This window comes from Onychostruthus taczanowskii, unplaced genomic scaffold (assembly GCF_017590055.1).
Source record: "Onychostruthus taczanowskii isolate IOZ18803 unplaced genomic scaffold, ASM1759005v1 scaffold34, whole genome shotgun sequence".
In the NCBI taxonomy this organism is placed as follows: Eukaryota; Metazoa; Chordata; class Aves; order Passeriformes; family Passeridae; genus Onychostruthus; species Onychostruthus taczanowskii.
The window spans coordinates 6247827-6269443 of record NW_024500794.1 but is presented as its reverse complement, the minus strand read 5'-3'; the positions used below and the strand labels follow the sequence as shown (position 1 = coordinate 6269443).

Genomic DNA, 21617 nt, shown 5'->3' with positions numbered 1-21617 from the left:
GGACAACCATTATGGAAAACTTAGACTTGCTTGTGTTCACTTCAGTGAGCAAATGTCCAGAAGGGCTCGTGTAACGTACTCTTAGGAATTGCATATGAAATTAGGCAAAAACAAACCTTTACCCAACATCCCTGCCCCAATCACTTTCTTGTCCCTCATCAGTGAAAACAGAATGGCTCCTCAGATCACTAATTAACCAGGCAGGAAGGGCAGTAGCTATCCTAGCCACATGCCCTGCAGCCACCCACTGAAAAGTCCCACCTGCTCCCAGGCTTCAGGACAACTCTGCTACCAAAGGACCACACCCCCATGCCCCAAAAATAAACACCCTCCTCAGTGCACCCGGTCAGACGCATCCCCTTCCCCCATCAGAAATGGCACTGTAATTCGTCACACCTACTGGCGACAGAGCACTAAAATGGTAAAAAAAATTCCCAAACAACCAAAGTCCAAGGAAACCTCACCCCACCCAACCACAAGCAGGTGTACACTTTTAGCTGGGCACCCCGCTCGCCCAGTGGCACCGGTGCTTTGGATACACAACAGCCTTGATATCAAAACGACCTTTCCCAAGTGGCACTGACACAGCCTCTTCTGGGCCGGGGCAGAGGGACTGCAGGCAGGGCAAGGGCCTCAAGGTGTGACATCTCACCGATCCAAATTAAACCATGCCTTCAAGATTCCTTATTGGAATCTCTCCTTAGGAAGGCATCGCTTTCCTTACTGCCTAATAGGACATTACATTATAAACTGCCAGTCTGAACATGCTGTTCTTTCTGCCAGATTGACTCAGCAGAGTTAAGGATAATTGTAGCCATTAAAATTAATTTTATCTCCCTTCTTGTTATATGGGACACCTGCATTTAGTAAGAGACACACAAAAGCACTAGTAAAATAAAAAGCAGAGAGAGAGACATGTACATCTATTTAACAACACAAGCCTCTAGGGCTGTGTCTGCACAAACACTTGCACCAGCACACACCAGCTATCGATTTTACAGCTCTGAGCACTGGCACTTCTGGACTTCTGTTCCCAGCTTGGCCAAGGGCAGGTGTCCAGCACGGGACAGGCACAACCCTTGGTGTGGGTGGGGAGCTGTGCCAAGAGCAAAGAAAAAGGTCAAGTGCAGTGGAATCTGCTTCTTCCTAGGCAATAACTCCATGTCCATCCTCAGCCCGGGGTGCTGATACGACTGCTGCCAACACAGGCCTGTTTCTCTGCCATGGAGTGGGTTTAATAGAGCTGAGTCAAGTCCCCCCACCGCCTGGGCTACCTCAGCTGGAGCTGCACAGCCACCCCTGGGATTTAAGTACTGATCCACCCTGCAGCACACACTGACACAGGTGAATGCTGGCCTTGCCCAGTGCCTGCTCACTTGACACTAGCAACAAAAGGATTTGTGCTATTTTAGTCTCCAAAGGCCCCTTGATTTTGTGCAACCGATTTTCCCAGGCTGGGCTGCACATCCTCAGTTTACTTAAAACCTCTGCAAAACCTCTTCCTCCTCAATTAGCTTTTAGTGGATTGTTCAAGACTCACACAGACTGTATTGGCAAGGCTCAGACATCAGAACAAGCAACACTACATTTCATATACTGTGCAAAACCAGGTGCCTGTATGTTCTCTTTAACTATAATTATCTTTAGGTGGGTCAGCTGCCACCCAGCTCCTAGTAAACCAGTTAAGAGCTGGCATATCTGTGGTATGCAGAAAGGATCCTTGTCTCGAAGATCCTCATCCCTGGGAGCATGCAGTGCTGGATAAGAACCACCAGCACTTAGTCACCCATCCCATGACCACAGGTATGGTGTTATGAGAACAATCAAGACTTCAGAAGAACCAAGATTTCAGCACTACCAAGAGATTTGGGGTGCCCCCATCTTATGAGGCCCCAGCTGAAGACACCTTGAAGAACCCCCATTCTAAAAGCACCAGGTCCTTTTCCAAGGGAATCCAGGACTTGGTGATAACTTGCATCCAGATGGGAATGGTATTGATAGTATTTTAAATACTCCAAAATACCCTGTATTTTAGGAAATACTGTTCCTCACTTTCCCAAGGTCTGAACATAGTCCAAACCACAGAAAGGGGAGCTGTGCCAGTACAAAACATCTGAACAAGCCTCACATTTGACCAAGGGCAAGGTCAGCCTCTCTGAGCCAAGCACACCTCTGATCTCTACAGGATCCAAGGGGGACAGAGCACAAATCCACACCAGGAGCTGATCTGAAACCAACCAACAAATTTCACAGATGCCACCCAAATGCTTTTCCAATGATGCCAACACTCAGGTCTGCTCACTGTTTCCCAGGGGTGAGACAGGATCTAATGTAACATCAGTAGTCCCCTTGCAGACCCCAGGAACCATCTACCTGCTTTGCAGCATGCAGCTGTGCCCTCTCTAGCTCCTGTTCAGGGACAAATAGCAATAATGCTCAGGAAATAACAACGGGTGAATAACCGTGACCTTCTGTCTCTGACTCCATGAACCGCTTCACTGGGAAGGAGCTGAGAGCAGCTTCAGTTCCATGAAGTTTTGCTTCAGTCACACTCACTCACAGCAAAAGTCATGTTAATGAAGTTGGCTGCTCTCTCTGAGCACTTCCACATGTTACCACAAAGTTTCAGGAGCTAATACAGCAGGCAATAACAAAATCCAGTCAAATGCCCTGGCTGAGCAAGCAAGTATCATCTGAACAACGTGTGCCCCAAGCATACGGAAAGGGCAGGCGAAATTATAAACGGGGAAGCAAATCAAGTGGGACAGCCAGTTTTCCAAAGGAGAGCAAAAGATTTTGGTATTAACACAGGGCCCCGCACAGGCACAAAGTGTGCTGAAGATTCCAAGTGTAAGAATTATGGGCACTTACAATATAACTCTCTTTCTGTCCAGAAAACAGTGCAAACAGCAGTGCTGATGAGAGGCGCCTGCTGATCAGCTTTGGCCGTAGAGCTTTTGTCTAGAGGCCAGACCCAGGCACACCTTGGGCTGCAGCAGCACTCCACACAGGTAGAACTGCAGCCTCAAAGAAAGGCCAGCACTGAAACAGTACCTCAACTCTCATTCCCCTGGGCTGGCAGTTTTTGTAAGAGACCCTGTTAGTCTCCTTCATGGCAGAAGCCAGGGGGCTGACAGGGTGACACACTATCAAGAAAAAGGCTGAGTTCAAAGATTCACTTCTCATCCATCACCAGAAAAGTGACAGTAATTTTCAGTCCTTCCTCATCTCTGCAGAACCAAAACTGGCAGCTGGGAGATGGAAGCCTTTTCCATCCCTGTATCCATTTAGAGCCTGTCTTGGTGCCTTCCACACAGCTAGACAGACACTCACCAGCACCCTCTCCCCAAAAACACCACAACACTCTGTCTCCCTGGTCAGTGTAGGCATCCAGGCACATGATCCAGAGTTTTTCCTGACCCAAAGTTTCAGCATCAGTATAGTTTCCCTAAACATTAAGGTCTGATAAATTTTTACACGTTAGCTCAGTTTGAGGTCACAAGTAGGGAAAAAAAAAGCTTTTTTGCCCATTAACATTGGTTTGTACATCTGCATGAACTCGCCAATGCTGTTAGCAAAACACACCTGACACTTCAGCTACAGTACACTCAGCTGATTCACAAGACTAAATCATTAGATTAACACATCACAACCCCCATGGATTCATACCATCCTTCCAGCCACAAGCACTCCAGAAAGAAGACTGGTTGTCAGAGAAGATAGTCAACTTACTTACTATTGTATGTGTTCTGAAAATAAAGACTTATTTTCCCACACAAATCTGAAGAGGATTTACTTTGTTCAAAAAACAAAAGGGCAGGTTTATCACTCCTGCCTCTCTCCCAGGCATCACACAATGCAAGAAATAAAGCCAGTCAGGCTGCCCAAGACAGAACAATTTGTACACACGCACTTCAACTATCCACATTAATTTCTTAAGTAGAGCTGGTCTAAAACACCCTATGCACTAAAAAACCAACCTTGCAATGGAAGGTTTTATTACACAAACACAAAAGTGTTTATTACATAAACACTACACTATGTCATGTGCTGTTATAACTGTCACCTCAAAAATTGTGTATAGTTATGTTCAACTCTGAAAATACAGTGGAAGAGAAGGGCAAGGGAAGCTATTTGGAAATTGTAACAATAAAAGATTAGAAAAATGTTAATTCCAAACAGGATGGAAATGAGAGGACAAGACAGTAGTGCATTATACCACAATCACAAATACCAAGAAAGTGAGTTTTATGCTATTCACTCTAAGAAAAATAAGTGAACTCCAAAACTACTTTAAAAAAACACGATGTTGTTTTTATATCATGTGTAATTACTGTGCTGACTCAGATCACTGACTTCTAAAGCACAGATACTTGCAGATTTAACAAGAAGGTACAAGTTCATTGAATCTCCTCAGTCCCCATCATAAGCCAACTGCTCTGTAGCTGGAGCTGAACACATTAGTTCAGAACTCTCCCACCTCAAGTTCTACTTCTTATCTAGTAACATCTTTGGTCACCATCAGAACACATCAATGGCTTGGTAGAGTCACTGGAATGAAATAAAGTGTAAGATCCCATCTCCCATCAGACGTGAAAAACTCCAACATGACAGCAAGTACTGCTTTTCCTGAGGATCCCAAGCAGCTCACTGAGTGATCAGGATCACTGCCTCTGCACTTCACACTTATCTTGAGGGACACTTGCTTGCCTGCCCCACAGTCAGGAGTTGCTGTGGAGGTCTTGTAGGGTGCCCTTGAAGCAGCAAGCTGAGGTGAGACAAGACACCATAAGTGCACCACAGGTGTCAGTGCAAGCTGCAAACACATCCCAGGCACTGGATAAAATCACTGGAAAGGGACCTGCTGCTCATAGATAGCTGCAGTATCTAAGTAAAGCCAGGTTTGGATATGTTTGTACAAGCCACAGGCATTGCCAAAGTCTCTCCAGCCTGCTCACAGAGCACTGACAGTCATGGTCCTCATGAGCTACCAGGTTATGGCCAAGACAGGAGGAAGTGATCACAGAGAGACAAGAACGTGTTTTCCAACCACATCACAGATTCAAGTGAGGATGGAAGCAGCAAAGAAGCAAAAAAAGTAGAAGGCACCCATCATTGAAAGTCCTTCCTGAGCAACCGTGATGTTCAGCAGATTAGTACTTGCGCAGGAGACCCAACAGGGTACACATGGCAAGAGTGCTAAAATGATGAAGATGAGACAGCAACAAAATATCCTGAAAGAAATTACCAGTGGAAGGCACCAGCAGCAGGGGCCTTGCAGGCACCACCACAAGCCCCTACTCTCATTGTGGCTCAGTGTGCTGACAGGAAACATGCCATCCCACCAAACTAACGGCATAAATTCCCCAAGCATAGTGCTCAAAGTACCTTCTGAGAGATGTCACTGAATCTAGAAAGCTCCATTTCCTTGTGGAATGGGTCAGTATGAAAAGGCCAAGAGTTTGTTTCAAGTCTCATCAGCTTTCACTGATTTCAACAGTGCTGCTGAGTGCTGAGCCACTTACTGCCATGGCAGGACATCTCAGAGATCTAGTTACTATTCAATGGCTGGACTAAGGCAGCTACCTGAGGAAGCCCACAGTTCCAGCTTGTGGCTGGATAGTCTTGGCACACTGTGTCTCCCCATGAGAACAGCAGTAACTGGCATCAATGTAGAAGGAAACTTGCCCACTTAGCAATTCTGAATACTCCAGAGAGAATTAACTTGTCTGGTATTATGCCTCTTGCTCAGAGACTTGCTGACATATGTCAGTGTATCTCAGGAATAGTTGTGGATGCATCATTCCTGCCTATGTGCCAGTGCACTTAGGGGTTAAAGACAAAGAGGAAGAATGCAGCTCTTACTGAAACCAGAAGATGCTGGATGACTTCAAGGAGCCCTAGACCACAGCCAACATCCTTTCAGGTGACCAATGCCATCCTGTTTTGTGTTTGCACAGCTGCTAGCACAGGATCAACACAGTGTCTAAGCCCAGCACTATGACAGCACAAAACCAGTAGTGGCATGAGACTATGCTTTGAATCATTAGCTATTATTAATTACGAAAGAAGAAGTAGTTTCTAGAGCTTGACAAACTCTAAAGTCAATGTATCCCATGGTATTAGCATCTATGACAGACAGGAAACCTTATTCACAGTTTTCTATCCATATTAACATATTTGGCTTTGAGTATTTCCTCCCGTGCTCCGTATATATTTCAACCCACGTATGAAAATAGCTGACTTAAATTCTCCTCTTAATTACTGTTGGTTGATGGTAGTCAGTGAAGGAAGCTGCAGTGAGATGGGAACCCTACACAGGAAGCACCAGCAGAGATAATAATTTGTCTATTTGACCTCTGAGAGAGAGGTGGGAGATGCAACTGGCTGAGGTCAACAACAGGAAACCACATAAAAATCTATGGGCATTTCAGAGCATGTTTGTTAGAGAACAACAGTGTTTCTCTTACCCCCCAAATAAGGTGCAGGGCCCCTTGCTCCAGAAATGAAGGATATTCTGAGCTTCTATGTGGCTGTACAACTACAGCATGCCCTTACTGCTCTTGCTGTAGAAGCTGTTCCCCTGGGCTTTTCTGTCTTCTTTGCTGCAGTTTGCCCATAGTGCAGCTGAGTTGCAGCCCAACTGTTGCTCTGCTTCAGCTCAAGGAAAAGGAGAAATGGAAAAAGGACCTGGGCTTTTTGGTTAAAAAATGAGAACATGCTGAGGCAAAGAAAGTAGGCAGCAGCCTCAAAGACACAAACTGGGCCTCAGATGAGTTATCAAGAAGTGCCACACCTTCCCTCCACCTTGACCTCCCCTCCACAAAATTACTTTGCTCAGCGCAACACAAACATGTGCGAAAAGCCAAGCCCTGTTTATCACATAGGTTACCTTCAGGATCAGGTGAAACTTAAAGAGCTTTGGCAGCTGCTTGGTTCACACTCATTAACTTCATCTCTCTGGCACTTACAGACTTGGCAGAACAAGGGGTAACTGGACCTCGGATTTTACCCAGAAGTGGAAGCACAAGAGGTGAACTATTTCACAATTCTGTTTGAACAAGTTCCTGGTTTAGTTTGCCTGTCCAGCCCACGAGCATAATAATTATACAACCTATGCTCAAAATGAAGCTGCACGTGACCTAGTAATACAATAATCTTCAAAAGAGAAATCACCAACATCTCCAATATCCATCCATCTCTTAATGTTATTTCTAATTTTTCATTTCCTTCTGAGAGGCCTAGACAAAAGGATTACTTAATTCTCGGTACAAGTATATATACAGCACCAGGAAATATTGCAAGCTAGCATTCCAGTGCTAGCTAACATGTTCTGATATGCAAAACCATCACCAAGTAAGATTAAGTTTTCTTACACTCCAGATTCTTTCCAACATGTTCCCCCAGCTGTTAGATAAAAAGTCTCGGAAAGTTTAAATGGAGAAGCACTTGAATCATAACAACCATTATCTGACAGACCTCTCTAAAAATCATTTTGTACCAGGAGAGACTAAAATTTCCAACTGACAGACAAAAATAGCTACTGCTTGGATGAAAACTTGGGAGAAAAAAGTGCTAAAGCCAACCTCACTCAAACCACTCAATTTTTATTACTTTTCACTGGAAACAGTGAAAAGCATTTTACCCTGGATTATGCAGCTCAGTGTGGGCCTCTAATAAAAGACTTAATTGCAAAATTGCTGTATGACTGAGTGAAACAATGGCTTCTTTATTAAAATATTTTAAAGACTCCTGAGGGAAATGCAGACGGCTGAAATGCCCTCAGTGAAAGGTTCATTGCCATGCTATGCACTTCTGCTGTGTAATGTTTTACAAGCTGGGCTGCTCTGTGAATGGGGAGAGCTAGTTCTCGGCTGGCAGAGGCAGCTTGCATAATACCAGACAAGTTAATCGTTAACAAGCAATGCAGGAGACCTTTGTTCCAAGTGTGACACACACAAATTCCACACTAAGCACATCGACGCTTCTGAGAGTTACTCATTGACATGCTTTATTAAATTGCTTGGACTATACCTCAATGCACCAAAAAGGACTAGTTTAACAGAGCTACATCCTTCTGATGTCTTCCATCCTAAACTGCCGCACTTTAACCTCAGCCCAGGGATCAGCTCATTACTGGTACAAAGCATTTCCAGGGTGGATGATAGTGAGCACCTTGCAGCACACCCACATGTCCAGACAATGGCAGCGGGCAGCCAAGGAGGCAGCACACAGGAAAGGGCAAGGTGGCAGCCAGCAGAGTGCTTCAGTAACAGGAAGTGGTTATGGAAACATGTTGTGCTCCCCCTCCAAAGCAACTGCTCTCGTGTCCACCCTGAACAGCTTGCTAAAATACCACCCTGCCCTCAGCCTCCCTGAAAAACTGGAAAGGGAAAGGAAAAATAAGACATGCTTCTACTGGCGCAATCTGGAATGCCAGACCAAGGACAGCTGGCCTTTAGCAGGTGGAGTATACACTGCACCAACAGCTTAGGAGCAGCACAGCTCTTAACACTCAGCAGAGCATTCAGTTTATACCAAGTCGGAGGAAAACTATCACGGTTTTCACTGTCCACAGCACCAGCCTGGACAAAACACTTCTGCTGAACTGGACCATCCTGTCACCGCCCACTGTACAACATCACCTCCCATGTCCCCAAGGCCAAATCCAGGTGGCTGAACTTCCAGTGCCAGAGCTATGGGAGTCTCTGTCCAGCAGACCACCAGATCTGATGTCCCTAGGTGATATTACTTGTTTGCTTTAATGGCCTAGGAGCAGTAAGCCAGTCTCACCGGTGCAAGGCTGAGCAAAGGAACAGAGAGCCTCCAGCAGTTTGTTGTACAGTCAGCCAGTCCCCAGCCCTACACCTGAACACCGCCGTACAGCTGAAATTCAAAGAAGTGACAGCCAAAAAACCAACCGTCATGACAGCGCTCTCAGAAGACAGATGAAACCCATTCTTTGATAACAGCAAAGTCATCCCCCTTTGATAGGTTATTTTCATGTCTGTAAGCGCCACAAATAGCTCTAAGGCAAGGGAAAAGGCCAGCACACGATACTCGAGGAGGACCTCGCTCCTGCCTGACTGGAGAGCTGCCCGTGACGCTGAAAGCTGACACGGTGCCGATGCCCAAGGAGGAGCCTGAAGCACCCGGAGCCGTGCGGTGGCACACGCAGCGCCAGCTGAGAGCGCCGTGGGGACACGAGATTGGGAAGGCAGCTGGCACGTCCCCCACCCCACGAAAAGTGGCTTGAGAGATCACCCCCCTCTGCAGTTCCACTCGTAGCATAGCAGGCACACAAAGGCACGGGTAAGCACACACCCGCAGCAATTGTCACGATACTGTCCAAGGATTAGTCACCTAATAACAGCGTCGCCCTCGGCAACAGGGAGAAGGCCGTTTCACCCAGAACTCAAGTTTTATCCATCCCACAGCAAAGCCTTTCTCATGCATGTCTCGCTGAGGGCAGCATCCTCTCCTTCTGTGTGGAAGTACACACACACAAACACATGTATGACTATTAAGGACTTGGTAATTATGCAAAGAAACTCCATGAGACTGACTGATTGTCCCAGCACCTCGGCACAGGAACACAAAGCCAGCCTGGGTGGCTCAGCAGGCTGCACTGCAATGGAGAGACCTCCCAGGTCACCCCAGATGTGTGCATTCTATGATCCCCAGAGTGATTTTCTACACTGCAAATGCCCTTATGGAACTGCTCACACACAAAAAACCAAAACCAAAACCCTTGAACTGCACAGTATAAGCAACAAGTTACAGGCAGAGCATGCCAAACCCCAGAAACTGGTTTTGTTATACTGCAGTTCTGGACCACCAATTTTTAAATTATGTGGTTTCCTGCATAATCTGAAAGGCACTGAGCCACTTGAGACCCAGAGAACTGAGATGTGTGTACAGCACCACCCCCTGTGGGAAGTTTTACTCACTGTAGTTTCAGTGATGTGAATAAAACCTTTATGACTAATTTTTAATTTGCCTTCACTTCTTTAAAGAGGGACACAAACTGTGAAGTCTGGTAGCCACAATACTTGTATCACTACTTTGATTAAGAATTATTCCAGGAGTGATCAATTTTAAGGAAACTTCTTTTGTCTAGAGAATGTTGATTCATCAGATCCAACAGTTTTCAAGCTTCTATTTCATCAAGATATTTATCATAAACGTTTCTCAGGTCAAAGACGGTGAGTTGAGAAACAGAATCATCTTTCACCACGTGTAGATGACACATCTCTAGTCTGTGAAACAGAGCAGCTCCTTGGCATATAAAATATGCATGTTCCAGTCCTGGCTCTACCTGACTCAGAAGGAACATGAAAGCAGGTGAGTAATGTAATTGCTTTCTCTAAATAGTACCTGCTTTATACAAAACAGAAAAAAGACTTGACGAGAGGTAGAGCTGTACCTGCTTTGGATGTGGGAAACAAATGCAACCGCCTGCTCTGAATGAATGTCCTACACAACATCAGCTGCTGGTGGAACCTTCAGTCATGAAACTGCATCATCTCACAAATACTCCATTGCTATCAGTCTCCCTTCTCCACTCTTCCTCCTTTCTTTCCTCTTCTCATTAAAATGGGAAACTGATGACAAGGCTGAGAAAACAGACTGTTCTGAGCTATTTGTGTCTATCCATTGTCACTTGTAAAAATACATTTTGTACTGATAAGAGGACACACAAGTCTATGAAGTGAATAAGTAAGTGCCTGACCTAGTAAGTCAAACAACTCATCTAAGAGATGAGGGCAATATTCACATTCCTGTATCACTAAACTAGAATGAAAAAGAGCACTTAAAGTTCTGCAAATGGAAATACACTGATTTTACTACTGTGACCAGCCGCATTTAAGGCTCAACTGCATCTCCCCTTCTTTCTTGAGCCAAAGTGAGTTATTCATTAATTCTGATATTCTTTAGTCACTGCCTAAAATGTGAAGTAGTCTGTAGAACAAAGACAGGAGTTAAGGGTCATATTGGTGGGAGCAAGTGCTTGTATTTACTTTTGGGGTTGGTTTGTTTGTTTGAGGGGGTTTTAAGATTAAAAGTGAACTTTCCTTTTTTCAGATCCATGGAAAGGAGGTCTAAGAGAAAAACACTGAAAAATTGCTGTACTACATTATTTAAGTACAGTGTTCTAAACAATTAGTCCTTGTTGTTCCCAAGACAGTGTTGTTCTGTCTCCTTTCACCAAGTACTCCTTAGTCATGATTTTTGGGAGAAAGGTCACAACCTTGCCCTTCCTAGTGACAGTCAATTAAGTGCAAAACACCAAAGCCACCTAGAGTTTGGCTATTGACTTCAGGAAGCATTTTATCTAATTCTCAATTACCTAGTTCAACTCCTCTAAGAAGTCTCCTTTGTAGACGATGAGACAGTAGTTGCCATTGCAAATTCTTCAAATTTCAGCTAGATCTGAAACTGGGTGATGAAAACTGCAGAGAAGGATGAAGAAATATTAAGATAAACAGTGTCTTGCACTAAAGGTACCAAGGTTCTCAGGAAGGCATCAGTGTATTCCTTTCCACAAGGGAACATGTTTCTGTTGTGCTTCCATAAACACTATGCATTTTAAGGCCCATCACAGAATACTTGGTCAACCAGGGATCTCCCCTTTCCATCTCAATTGGATTCTGCAAGTTCAAAAGGCGCAAAACCAATTAAGACACAAACCAACCTATTCAGCTTTCCATACACAGTGCCAACAGCAGGAGTTCCTCCACATTTCCTCCAGGATCCCTTGGGCACTGCAGGCCCTGCACACACCAAGTGTGCACAGACATGCAGCCACAGCAGGAGTCAGGGCTGTGGCAGGGACACCTAATAAGCTGCTTCAGCATTAACAGTGTAAATACTCCACACACCAACCAACAGGTACAGCCAAGGCTTCCTTTGTACAAACCCACTGTGCTCTATTCAAAACATTCACTGCTTTATTTACTCACTAAACAACACTGAGTGATGGCCTTTACAAATGCAGGCTTAACCTGCAGAAGAAACTACAGATTGATGAACAGCAATATTCTGCACACAATTATGTCTATGGTAAAAAAATATCTTAGATCCCTTTCCCAAAGAAATACAATTAATAAGCTACTGTTAAAATGATTAGACTGGACCAGGAACTGCAAGGTGTGTAGTCAGAGTAATACTAGATCAACAACTTCGGTTATGACTGAGCTGCAGGATTCAAAAGACATTACACATGTAATGGAGACCCTTGAGAAAGAATGCCAGCCTCAGTTTTTGTTTTGGAGCAGCAATTCTTGCCTCACTTATAGTAGCTCTAAACTCAATTTAAACAACCAGCAAAACCTGCTTTGCGCCAGTGCAAAGGCAACAGACAATGGAAAATTCTGATGGAGTACTAAAATGCTCTTTGAGTGTTGGCCTGTTTAATTTTTCCCTTACAGGCTGTGCCTTTTGTTCTTCTGCCACTGGAAAGCCATGGCTGAGGAACTTCAGGCATGTGGTGAAAAAATACCTGTTTGCTTGTATAAACCCTAAGGGAAAAACTAAAAATTGTCAACTTTTAATGACATCTTGAAGACGGTCAAAAAAGCTGCAACTTTGTTTATACTGGTTGCCATGCTCAGTGTTGAATTTCACTAGCCTGTGCCTCAAACTAGATGGGATTTCCTAGCAAAAGCACTTTAACTCACAGGTAATTTCATGGAGGAAGATGATGTTAGCTCTTCCTCACTCCTCCATGAAACCACCATTTTGGCAATGTAAAATTATCTAAGTAGGACAGCACTTGCTGCTCAATGATTCTGCTATACCTGACAGTAAAGTACTCACAAATACATACAGACACCAAAAAATAAGCTGTGCATGCACTGGAAAGGCATCCCCATTGACACAGAGATCCATCCAAGATTACACATCACTTCAACCCCCTGCTATGGACCTTAGTTTTGAGGCACAGATTTAAGTGAATGAGCTTGTTCTGGTTTTCATAGTGAGTACTTCTGTCTTTACAAATTCCTGTAATTTAACATTTTCTCATTTTCTTGGACTTTAAATTTTGGCATACAAAGCCAAAATCAGATAATAATTAGTAAGTTAATTTAGAACACAGGAAATCTTAACTGATGTGTCTAAGTATGACTGTATACAAATAAACCTGGGCCCTGTCTGGAGGATTTGAATCCCTAGTGCCTGTAATATTCCCAGCTCCACACAAGTTCACTGTAGACACAATCTAGTTCAGGAGTCAGGGTGGTCATCCAAGAAAGGGCTAAGGAAGTGTCGCTGCAGAAGCACTGTCAGGTACTGATGTTCAGACCCAAGGACACATTCAGACAAAGAGAAGACTCTTGAGTTTCATTCCATTGAATACTTCATTGTACTATATTCATTCAAGAAAACTGCATGGATGAATTTTTTTACAGTATCAGAATTAACTGAGTCAAACACCCTTTATAAACTCTCTGTTTTTGTGTCTAGTCTGGTCTACAACACAGCTACTCCACATAGAAAACATTTACTGGTTTAAAAGAGTGTCAAAAGAAGCATTTCACTTTACAACTTCCCATGAGAACATGTTTGCCTAGCAAGCCTTACCTCTAAAAGCCCATCTTCAGGCAGGTCTGTGCAGTGAACAGCATTCTGAATCTTGTCCTTCCCAAAGACTGCACGCAGAGTCCCAGGTCGGAGGTGACGGGCCAATGCCTATTGAACACAACCAAACCAGACCTTTGTGAACAACACTGCTCATTTGTATCATGGATGCAAGAGAACCTTATAATGTAAAATATTATTATGCTATTAAAATGTTAGGGATATGATAGAAATTCGTGCCAATGGATCATAGATATATGTATCAAACATGCTATTAAAGGGGGGGCCAGGGTTTAATCCTAGAGTGACACCTTGGCTGGCTGACAAGGGGGGAACTCGGCATTAACATACGAAGGAAACTTGGCTGCACAGGAGATGCATGGTGGCAGGTACCCGAGGATGCCCAGTGATGATGGCCCATGAAGATACATATCTGAGATAACCAGGGCCATCAACACCTGCCACCTGAACACAGCCTTCCAGGAATCTGAGGAAGAACATTTGTCTCTTGCCGGAGGAGGTTTTGTGCAGCTTTGAGTGAAGAAAGAAACCAACATGGATATGATGAACTTTGAAAGGAGACAAAGGGACTCTGCCGCAGGCAAGAAAAAGAGTATAAGAACTGTCCCTGCAGAGCAGCAAGTGTGGACAAAGAGGGGTTTGGTGGGATAGAGGCCGGATCTGTATCCACCCAGCCTGTATCCCGGGGTCTATGCTGTCATTTTTTATTGGTGGCTGTCGGGACTGTTGAGAATAAATTTTTTTGTTTGTATTTTTATCACTATTGGGTCAATTTTTATTTTTACCTATAACAAAAATATGTGTAGTATATTAAAATATGTGTAGTACACTGTAAAAGAAAACACAGATTGAAAGCAGCCCTCAGGAGAAGGACCTGGGGGTGTTGGTGGATGAGAAGGTTGATCCGACCCAGCAACATGCCAGTTGTATCCTGGGCTGCATCAAAAGCAGCATGGCCAGTGGGGCGAGGGAGGGGATCCTCCCCCTTGCTCCACACTGGTGAGACCCCACCCGGCATTCTGCATCCAGCTCTGGGGTCCCCAGCGTAAAAAGATTGTGGACCTGTTGGAATAAGTCCAGAGGAGGGCCATGAATGAAGCACCTCTCCTGTGATGACGGGCTGAGAGAGCTGATGTTGCTCAACCTGGGAAGTCTCCAAGATAACCTTTGAGCAGCTTTGTGGTACCTAAAGGAGTCTACAACAGAGCTGGAGAGTGACATTACTAGGACAGGTAGTGATAGGGCAAGGGCGAATGGCTTCAAACTGAAAGAGAGCAAGTTTAGAAACATACTACAAAGAAATTCTTCACTTCGAGAGTGGCGAGACACTGAGACAGGTTGCACAGAGAAGTTGTGGATGCCCCATCCTTGGAGCTGTTCAATGACAGGTTAGATGGGGCTTTGAGCAACCTAGTCTAGTGGAAGGTGTTCCTGGTTATGGCAGGAGGGTTTGGAACTACTCGATCCTGAAGATCCCTCCCAACACAAATCATCCTATGATTCTCTAAAAGAGAGACACTCCAACCTGTACTACACATATAGCTGCTGAAAAAGCATGACCACGACTACGAATACCTGCCTGAAATTGGGCCAATCAAGCCACATTGGGTGGCATACAGGACTCTTCATATTGCAGAAACACCTTACTGGTACTTGTATTAACACAGTTAGCTCATGTTAAGACCTTTGCAGCCTCTCAAGCACAGGATGTGCTGTCTGTGAGCAGACACAAATGTGCTGCCTTGCAGATTGCTTCCCCTAACACGGAGCTACTTGCTTCAGAACATGACATTTGTGAAGTCCAGCTGCTGAACAACCTCTCGGTCTTCTCCTCTGACACTGTGAATAGTGCCAGCATCTGATCCCCTTTAAGGATCAGTCCAGACCCTACATCTTCCTTTGTTCTTTGAAATTAACATTTCAATACTCTTCCTCATCTGCAATGCCAAATACTTCTTAGGTCTCTCAGAGGCCTTTTTACTACAGCAGATACTCAGGTCCTGAGATAACATTCCTGCCCTACATCTTTACTGTGGTGTTCCCTCATAACCCAGAGGACTGCCTTCATTGGCTCTCCCCTCCACCATACTCCTTCTTTCAAGCCACAATGAAGTCCTGCTGTACTTCTCTGCACTGTCACCTTGCACTGTTGTGTTTCACCCATTTCCTATGCCACCCACGTACATGGCCTCTCTTCCCAACACCCTGGGGTCTATCTCATGCACAGTGAAATTAACCCGGTTTTCCCTTCTTAAAACCCTTTGGACGCTCTCTCACAAGTGCCTGTGAGGGGACAGGTGGACGACAAGCTCACATTACAGGTACTGAGCAAAGAAAAGAACTCTTTCCTAGCCAACAAAGCCCCTTTCTGAATAGGCACTGGGTACATTAGTGTGCAATCACTTTGGAAGTGGCCCCTGCGGTTTCACTGTGCCACTCCTGCCACTCCCGGGTGTTTGTTTCAGTGTCACAGCTGGAGGTTACTGTTGCCACTACTGAGTCATCAAACTTGAATTGTCCAAACATTTCTTAACTTTCAGTGTCAAATGGGTTCGAACTGACTTCATCAGTAGCTCTTAGCTGACCTGAAAAACCTTGCACAGGTACAAATGAAAACCAGACCATGATGCACAGTCTCTTCTGGGATGGCCGTGAATGTTTTAAGCCAGTTCCAAAAGACCTCACAAGAGCATTATCTGACAAAAAACACCCTTTGTCCACTTTCCAGCTTCGCTCATTGTTTATGTCTCATTACCAAACTAAGACAATTGGACTTCAGCTCAGCAAGTCCTAGATATTTTCCTGTCATAACAATTAACGATTATTATGGTCTGTTACCCACCCGGAAGACAATTAAACTGCTTTAATGCTTCGAGTGTGTATAACCCAAAACAAGATATGAGGAGAAGTTTCAGTTCCTCATTGTTATTGTGTGCACATCACAGGTTATACAAGATCTTTTGATATGAATGTCAAGGACATTTGAATAAGACACATTCAACATCAAATGAATTTGGCTAAAGAGGAAAGTTCAAGAGTTTCACTTAAAAAAAAAAAAAAAAGCCCCAAGGAGAAAAAAAACCCTCTTCTACATGGTCCTCATTAAAGGCTTGAGATAAGGAAGTCTGCTGGAGAAACAAAAGTCACATGCCAGTTAACTACGTGATACTTTAATCAAGCCTCCCTTCAAGCACCTGTTGATTGCAGTAACAACTAGCTGTCATGAAGCCAGCAATAGCACTGGAGCTTTCAATCATTTTAATGAAAGTTTGGGAATACTAGAAAAAAATTATCATGGCTATGAAACCTTTGGAAACAATTTAGGAACAGCTGAAATCCTAGCTAAAGCTTGGTACTTTATATTCTGTTTACTTCCTATCCAACAAAAACTCTTTTGCTCAAACTGTTCTGTCCTCCAACAGGTCCAGAAATGCTGCTTCTTATGAGAATTGTATAAGATTTTCCTTGATTCATCTTCCTTATCAAACATACTTTTCTTATTTTTTCTTCTCTTCTTTCTGTTTTTAAGAGCAGCTATGGTCTATTAACTTACCATTTGTCCTAAGCTGTCATTTCTACTTCACAACTTCATGACAAAAGACATCGTGTTTCTTCCTGTGGACTCACTCTTTCTTATTTATGTGAGGAAAAGCTCCTGCTGTTGCACTGCGCAATTTCCTGTTCTTCCTTCCATTTATCAATGCAGGTTGCTACACATTCTAGTGCCCTCCTGAAACTCTCGCACAAAGAGGGATGAATTCTGTTCTGCCTGGGATTGCATTGGGTCAGAACTGCTCAAAGGTAGGTCCTTCAGCACTTTACACTGTTAACACCTGATTAGTAAGAATCTAAATAAGCCTTTCTTGCCATTAGTTAACAAACAGGATGAAACTGTCTCTGCTTACATTTAAACAGCCAAAAAAAATGTACAATAATTGTCACTCCAAAGTTTTACTATTCTACTGCTTTCTTATTACACGACTGAGGAATCATGAAGAAACAAGACCTCTGTAAATGATGGAGATACAAAGAGCTGTACAGCTCATATATTGTGTCCTTGTGTATGTATGGCTGAAAATCTTGGGAATGTTTCAGGGAAGAAGAGAGTTCACTATGGAACTTATTGCTCATAGCAATTATTAATACTTCTGGTCCATGACAGGAAGCTCATCCATCATTTTATTTATAGACCCTCATCTGTCACAACAGGGAGATACAAACAGTGGGCTTTGGGTTGGTTTCCCCATGCCCCACCAGCCCCTTTTAAACCTTTTCCCTAAGCTTTTGGCTGAGTCTGGTTTCTGGAGTATGCATTTTGTGCAGTGGTTTTCAGAATTTTTTTGAAAGGAGTTGAGAGTGGGATGATGGAGGAGTGAAGAGCAGCTACAGCTCTACCATATGCATGAGAGGAGACTGATGTGTGTGTGCTGGAGCTTCGTGTGCATGTGCAAATGGGGATGACACCAAACTGGCACCTCCCACAAGAAGACACTGTCTATGGCAAACAAAACCAGGGCTGCTGTACCAAAAGGCTTCAGCCTCTGGTCTTACTCAGCAGGTTATTTGAGCACCCCTCACAGCTGGGCTTTGATCTATGATAGCCCTTTGAAGATCCTTATCCCATGTGAGATAAAGCTGCATGTATTTTGTAACTGTGTCCAATGCAACACTGCCTGTATGAAGTACTTAGCACATTTCTAAGATTTTTCTATTTCTACACATGTGAAAGGAAACAAAAATGTCACCAATGCCAGTAATATGTCAAAATCAAACTGAAAAATTCATAAACATTTTCATAAGCAAAGCTCATTACCTGCTTTTCCTCCAAAAGGTTGTGTTTTTTTCATGGGCTGGATGGAAGTTATGTAGAATAGTAACATGTATTCCAGCCAAAACTGCAGATTTCAAGAAAATTTAGCAAAATCTGAAAATTTCAAGAAAATTTGGCCAGCTTTTTTAAAGCACTGTCCTGAATATTTAATTGATTATCTAGAAAGGCCATTGAATGGAGCAAAACTACACAAAGGAACCTTTACAGCCTAAGATTTTGTTCTTCTTAAACATGAACTAGAATGAAGGAACCTTAAAAATTTACCAGCCCTCTTGAATGAAGCAGAATATAAACAAGAGTTTGATCAAACCCTCTCTAGCCACAGTGTGGCAGGTTCCTTCTTTTAGGCAGGTTCCTTCTTTTAAGTTTTGCTTTCAGATCAGCAGCATTCAAAGGATCTCTTGGGCTGCAACAGACTGCACAGATGCCTCTACACTCTCAGTAAAACAGTTTTCCTATTCTAGCCGAGCCCTGACTGTGCCCCTGCTCCTTGCTCTTCTTGGCATTTCTCATTCATCCCTTTCTGAAGGCTTTGTGTTGACTTGGTCTCACCATATCTGCCTTCCCCACCCTACACTCAGGAAGCTTCTTCCTTCTGCAGTTCTCCATGCTCTGCTGCTGTCAGCAAGGAGATGGTCCCTCTCTACCCCTGAGGCTGCCATCGAATCCAGAAGGCAGAGCCAGCCTCAGGCAAACAAGCAAGTGCCTTTCTCCTCATAAGGACCAGTAATGCTTTTGTCAAGAGAACAGAAAACACATTAACTGTGAACAAATAAAATAATGTAAATTCTACCACTCACCTTGGAATTTGTCTGGCTGACCTTTAGGCATTGGAAAGCCTACTGCCTCATCCAAGCAAGGCACCTGAGCTTCCTCTGTAGTGCATAAAAACGATCTAAAACAACATTTGCAGCACAGCAATTATGGAAGCTAAAGAAGGGTAAGTGCCTCTCTTCACATCATCATAGCTCTTAAGGTGACTTTTGTTTTCAGGGCATTTTAGCACCAGTTATATCAAACACTGATGGCTGCATTAGAGAGCTGGACAAAATACTCATTTCTACAAGCCATCAGCAAGAAGTAACACGATAAAAGCAGTACAGTCTTTGTCATACAAAACAGGATACTAGACAGCACCTCCTGCAATGCTGATCGAAGCTACAAACACTTTTATACTACTGTTACTGTGAGAACAGCCTCAGATCAGTCCAAGAGATTCTTCACAGACGTTCTCATCCAAAGACAAATGCTTAAGTGTCAAAGGGAAATCTGTGGTCACAGGTGACCTTGCGCATGACACCAAAAGGGCTAGCTTGCCTTGGCTTGCTTCACGTTTTCTTTGCAGCTCATACTCCCTTCAAACTCTAGCCAACCACTTGTGACCGATGTGCTTCCTGATTTGTTATCTCAACTCTGCCCTAGTTTATGTTGCTCAGTTTCACGCAATAGGCCACTTGGAAATCAACATCAGCTGCTACAGAACACAATTTTCTACTCCTGCAGCAATTCAAGGTCCAGTTCATCACCCCTAAACTAATCCTTCTGTCTCTATTACAGAGACAAATTACATAAGATGGTGGTGCTGTTGCCACTGTAAAAATTTTAACTGGGCAAGAATTTTGCCTTGAAACCTGGGGTCTGCCTGTAGAAAGGTGCTTCATAAAGCTTCTGAACACAAAACCAGGTCAGTGTTAAAGAGTACGCAAGAGGCTTTCTTCAGCTTACATTTCACAAACCAATCCAGAGCAGAAGTCACTTGTTGAGCGACACGTTTTCTCTTTGTGTTCCACATGAGCTGCAGCAATGTCATGTACAAATACAGAGTCAGTATCAAAGGCCTTACAAAGACTTCAAGGGAGTCAGTGTAACCTGAAAGTGCTTTGGTACTTTCCACGTATCACAAAAAAAAAAAGAAAAAAAATCAAGTCAAAGTAACCTCCTTTAAACACACACACTAAACTCCCCTTGCCTTTTAATTTTTATCACAAGCCAACCTCAAGAACCCAGAAAAGGTGCATTCAAACATTCAAAGTCTTTACAATATTTAGCCTGTCTCTGCCCTTAGCGTTGTGCACTTCACCTAGACTTCCAGGATGTGTTCTCCTGGCTGATGGCAGAATACATCACTTATTGTCCATTCTGACAGGGTTCTCATACTTCTAACTGAGCCAAGTCTGTGTGCACATAGTTCTGTACGTGAAAGAGGGTGGCTGTAAAGGTTTGTTCAGCAAATTAATTGATCTGATCCAGGCAACAGCAGTCAAATTTTCAATTGCAAGGTCTATAAAAAGTGCATGCAAGGCTAAACTCCTTCCAAAATCAAACAGTTTTGCAACAGTAGCAGCAACTTCTCAAACCATAGTTTATTTTGTTACATAAGCTTACTCTTTTCTGTTTAAAAAAAAAAATCCGTCTACTTTTGTGTTTATTTTAAAGCCAGCCAACCTCCGAACTACCAGTCTGAAGCCCTGTGTCTTTCAAAGTTTTGTTAACAGACCTAAAATTATAATCCACGCTCCAGTGTTGGCAGTTTTCCAGAAGCTCACAAGTCTGTACGAGTTGTTACACTGTCTCCTCCTCACCCTCCATCCCCTCAGCACTTTGATTCTCTCTGTTTCACTCCCTCCCCTCCCTTACCACTCCTCCTCCCTGGCAGCCCTAGGATTCTGCACCAGCTCTCTGCAGTTCTGTGCTGGGGGCAGCATGCGTGGCACATTTGCCAGCCTGAGACAGTATTTTCACTGGCCTTGGCGCTTCTGGTTCATGTGCAAGTGATTCTAATGATAAGTGCCCTGCTCAGAAAGTTTGTGTGGCTGTCTGCCATTGCCAATGCGCTGAACTTGGGCAGCCACATGCCTGAGTTAAGCGTAAATTAGATGGTGAAGCCTTGAAGATAATTGAGATACCAAATACAAGCTGGTCACAAAATAGGAATAAAGATAAAATATCCAACTTATCCCATATTTATGCCACTTGACAAGCTGGAAAAAGAAAGCATTTAACAACTGAAAAGCATCTAACCCCACAAGACATCAGAACATGCAGTGTAACTGTAAATTTCATTATTAGATGCTTTCAGTTTTAAAGGTGAGATGGTCCTACTGATGCTTTTCCTGTGCTTTCCAAGGCACCCAGAATATAATCCATTTATTAATTCACCTGTAAAACAAGTATAAAAACACAC

General features: G+C 43.7%; 1 protein-coding gene across 2 annotated transcripts in view; it reads right to left on the bottom strand.

Moving 5' to 3' along the window:
* Positions 1 to 21617, bottom strand: part of NME7 (NME/NM23 family member 7) — a 91803-nt gene that overhangs the window by 2341 nt on the left and 67845 nt on the right. For both annotated transcript variants that reach the window (XM_041411113.1, XM_041411112.1), the window contains exon 11: positions 13585 to 13692. In XM_041411113.1, coding sequence (XP_041267047.1) covers positions 13585 to 13692 — 108 coding nt within the window. The remainder of the gene's footprint in view (positions 1 to 13584; positions 13693 to 21617) is intronic.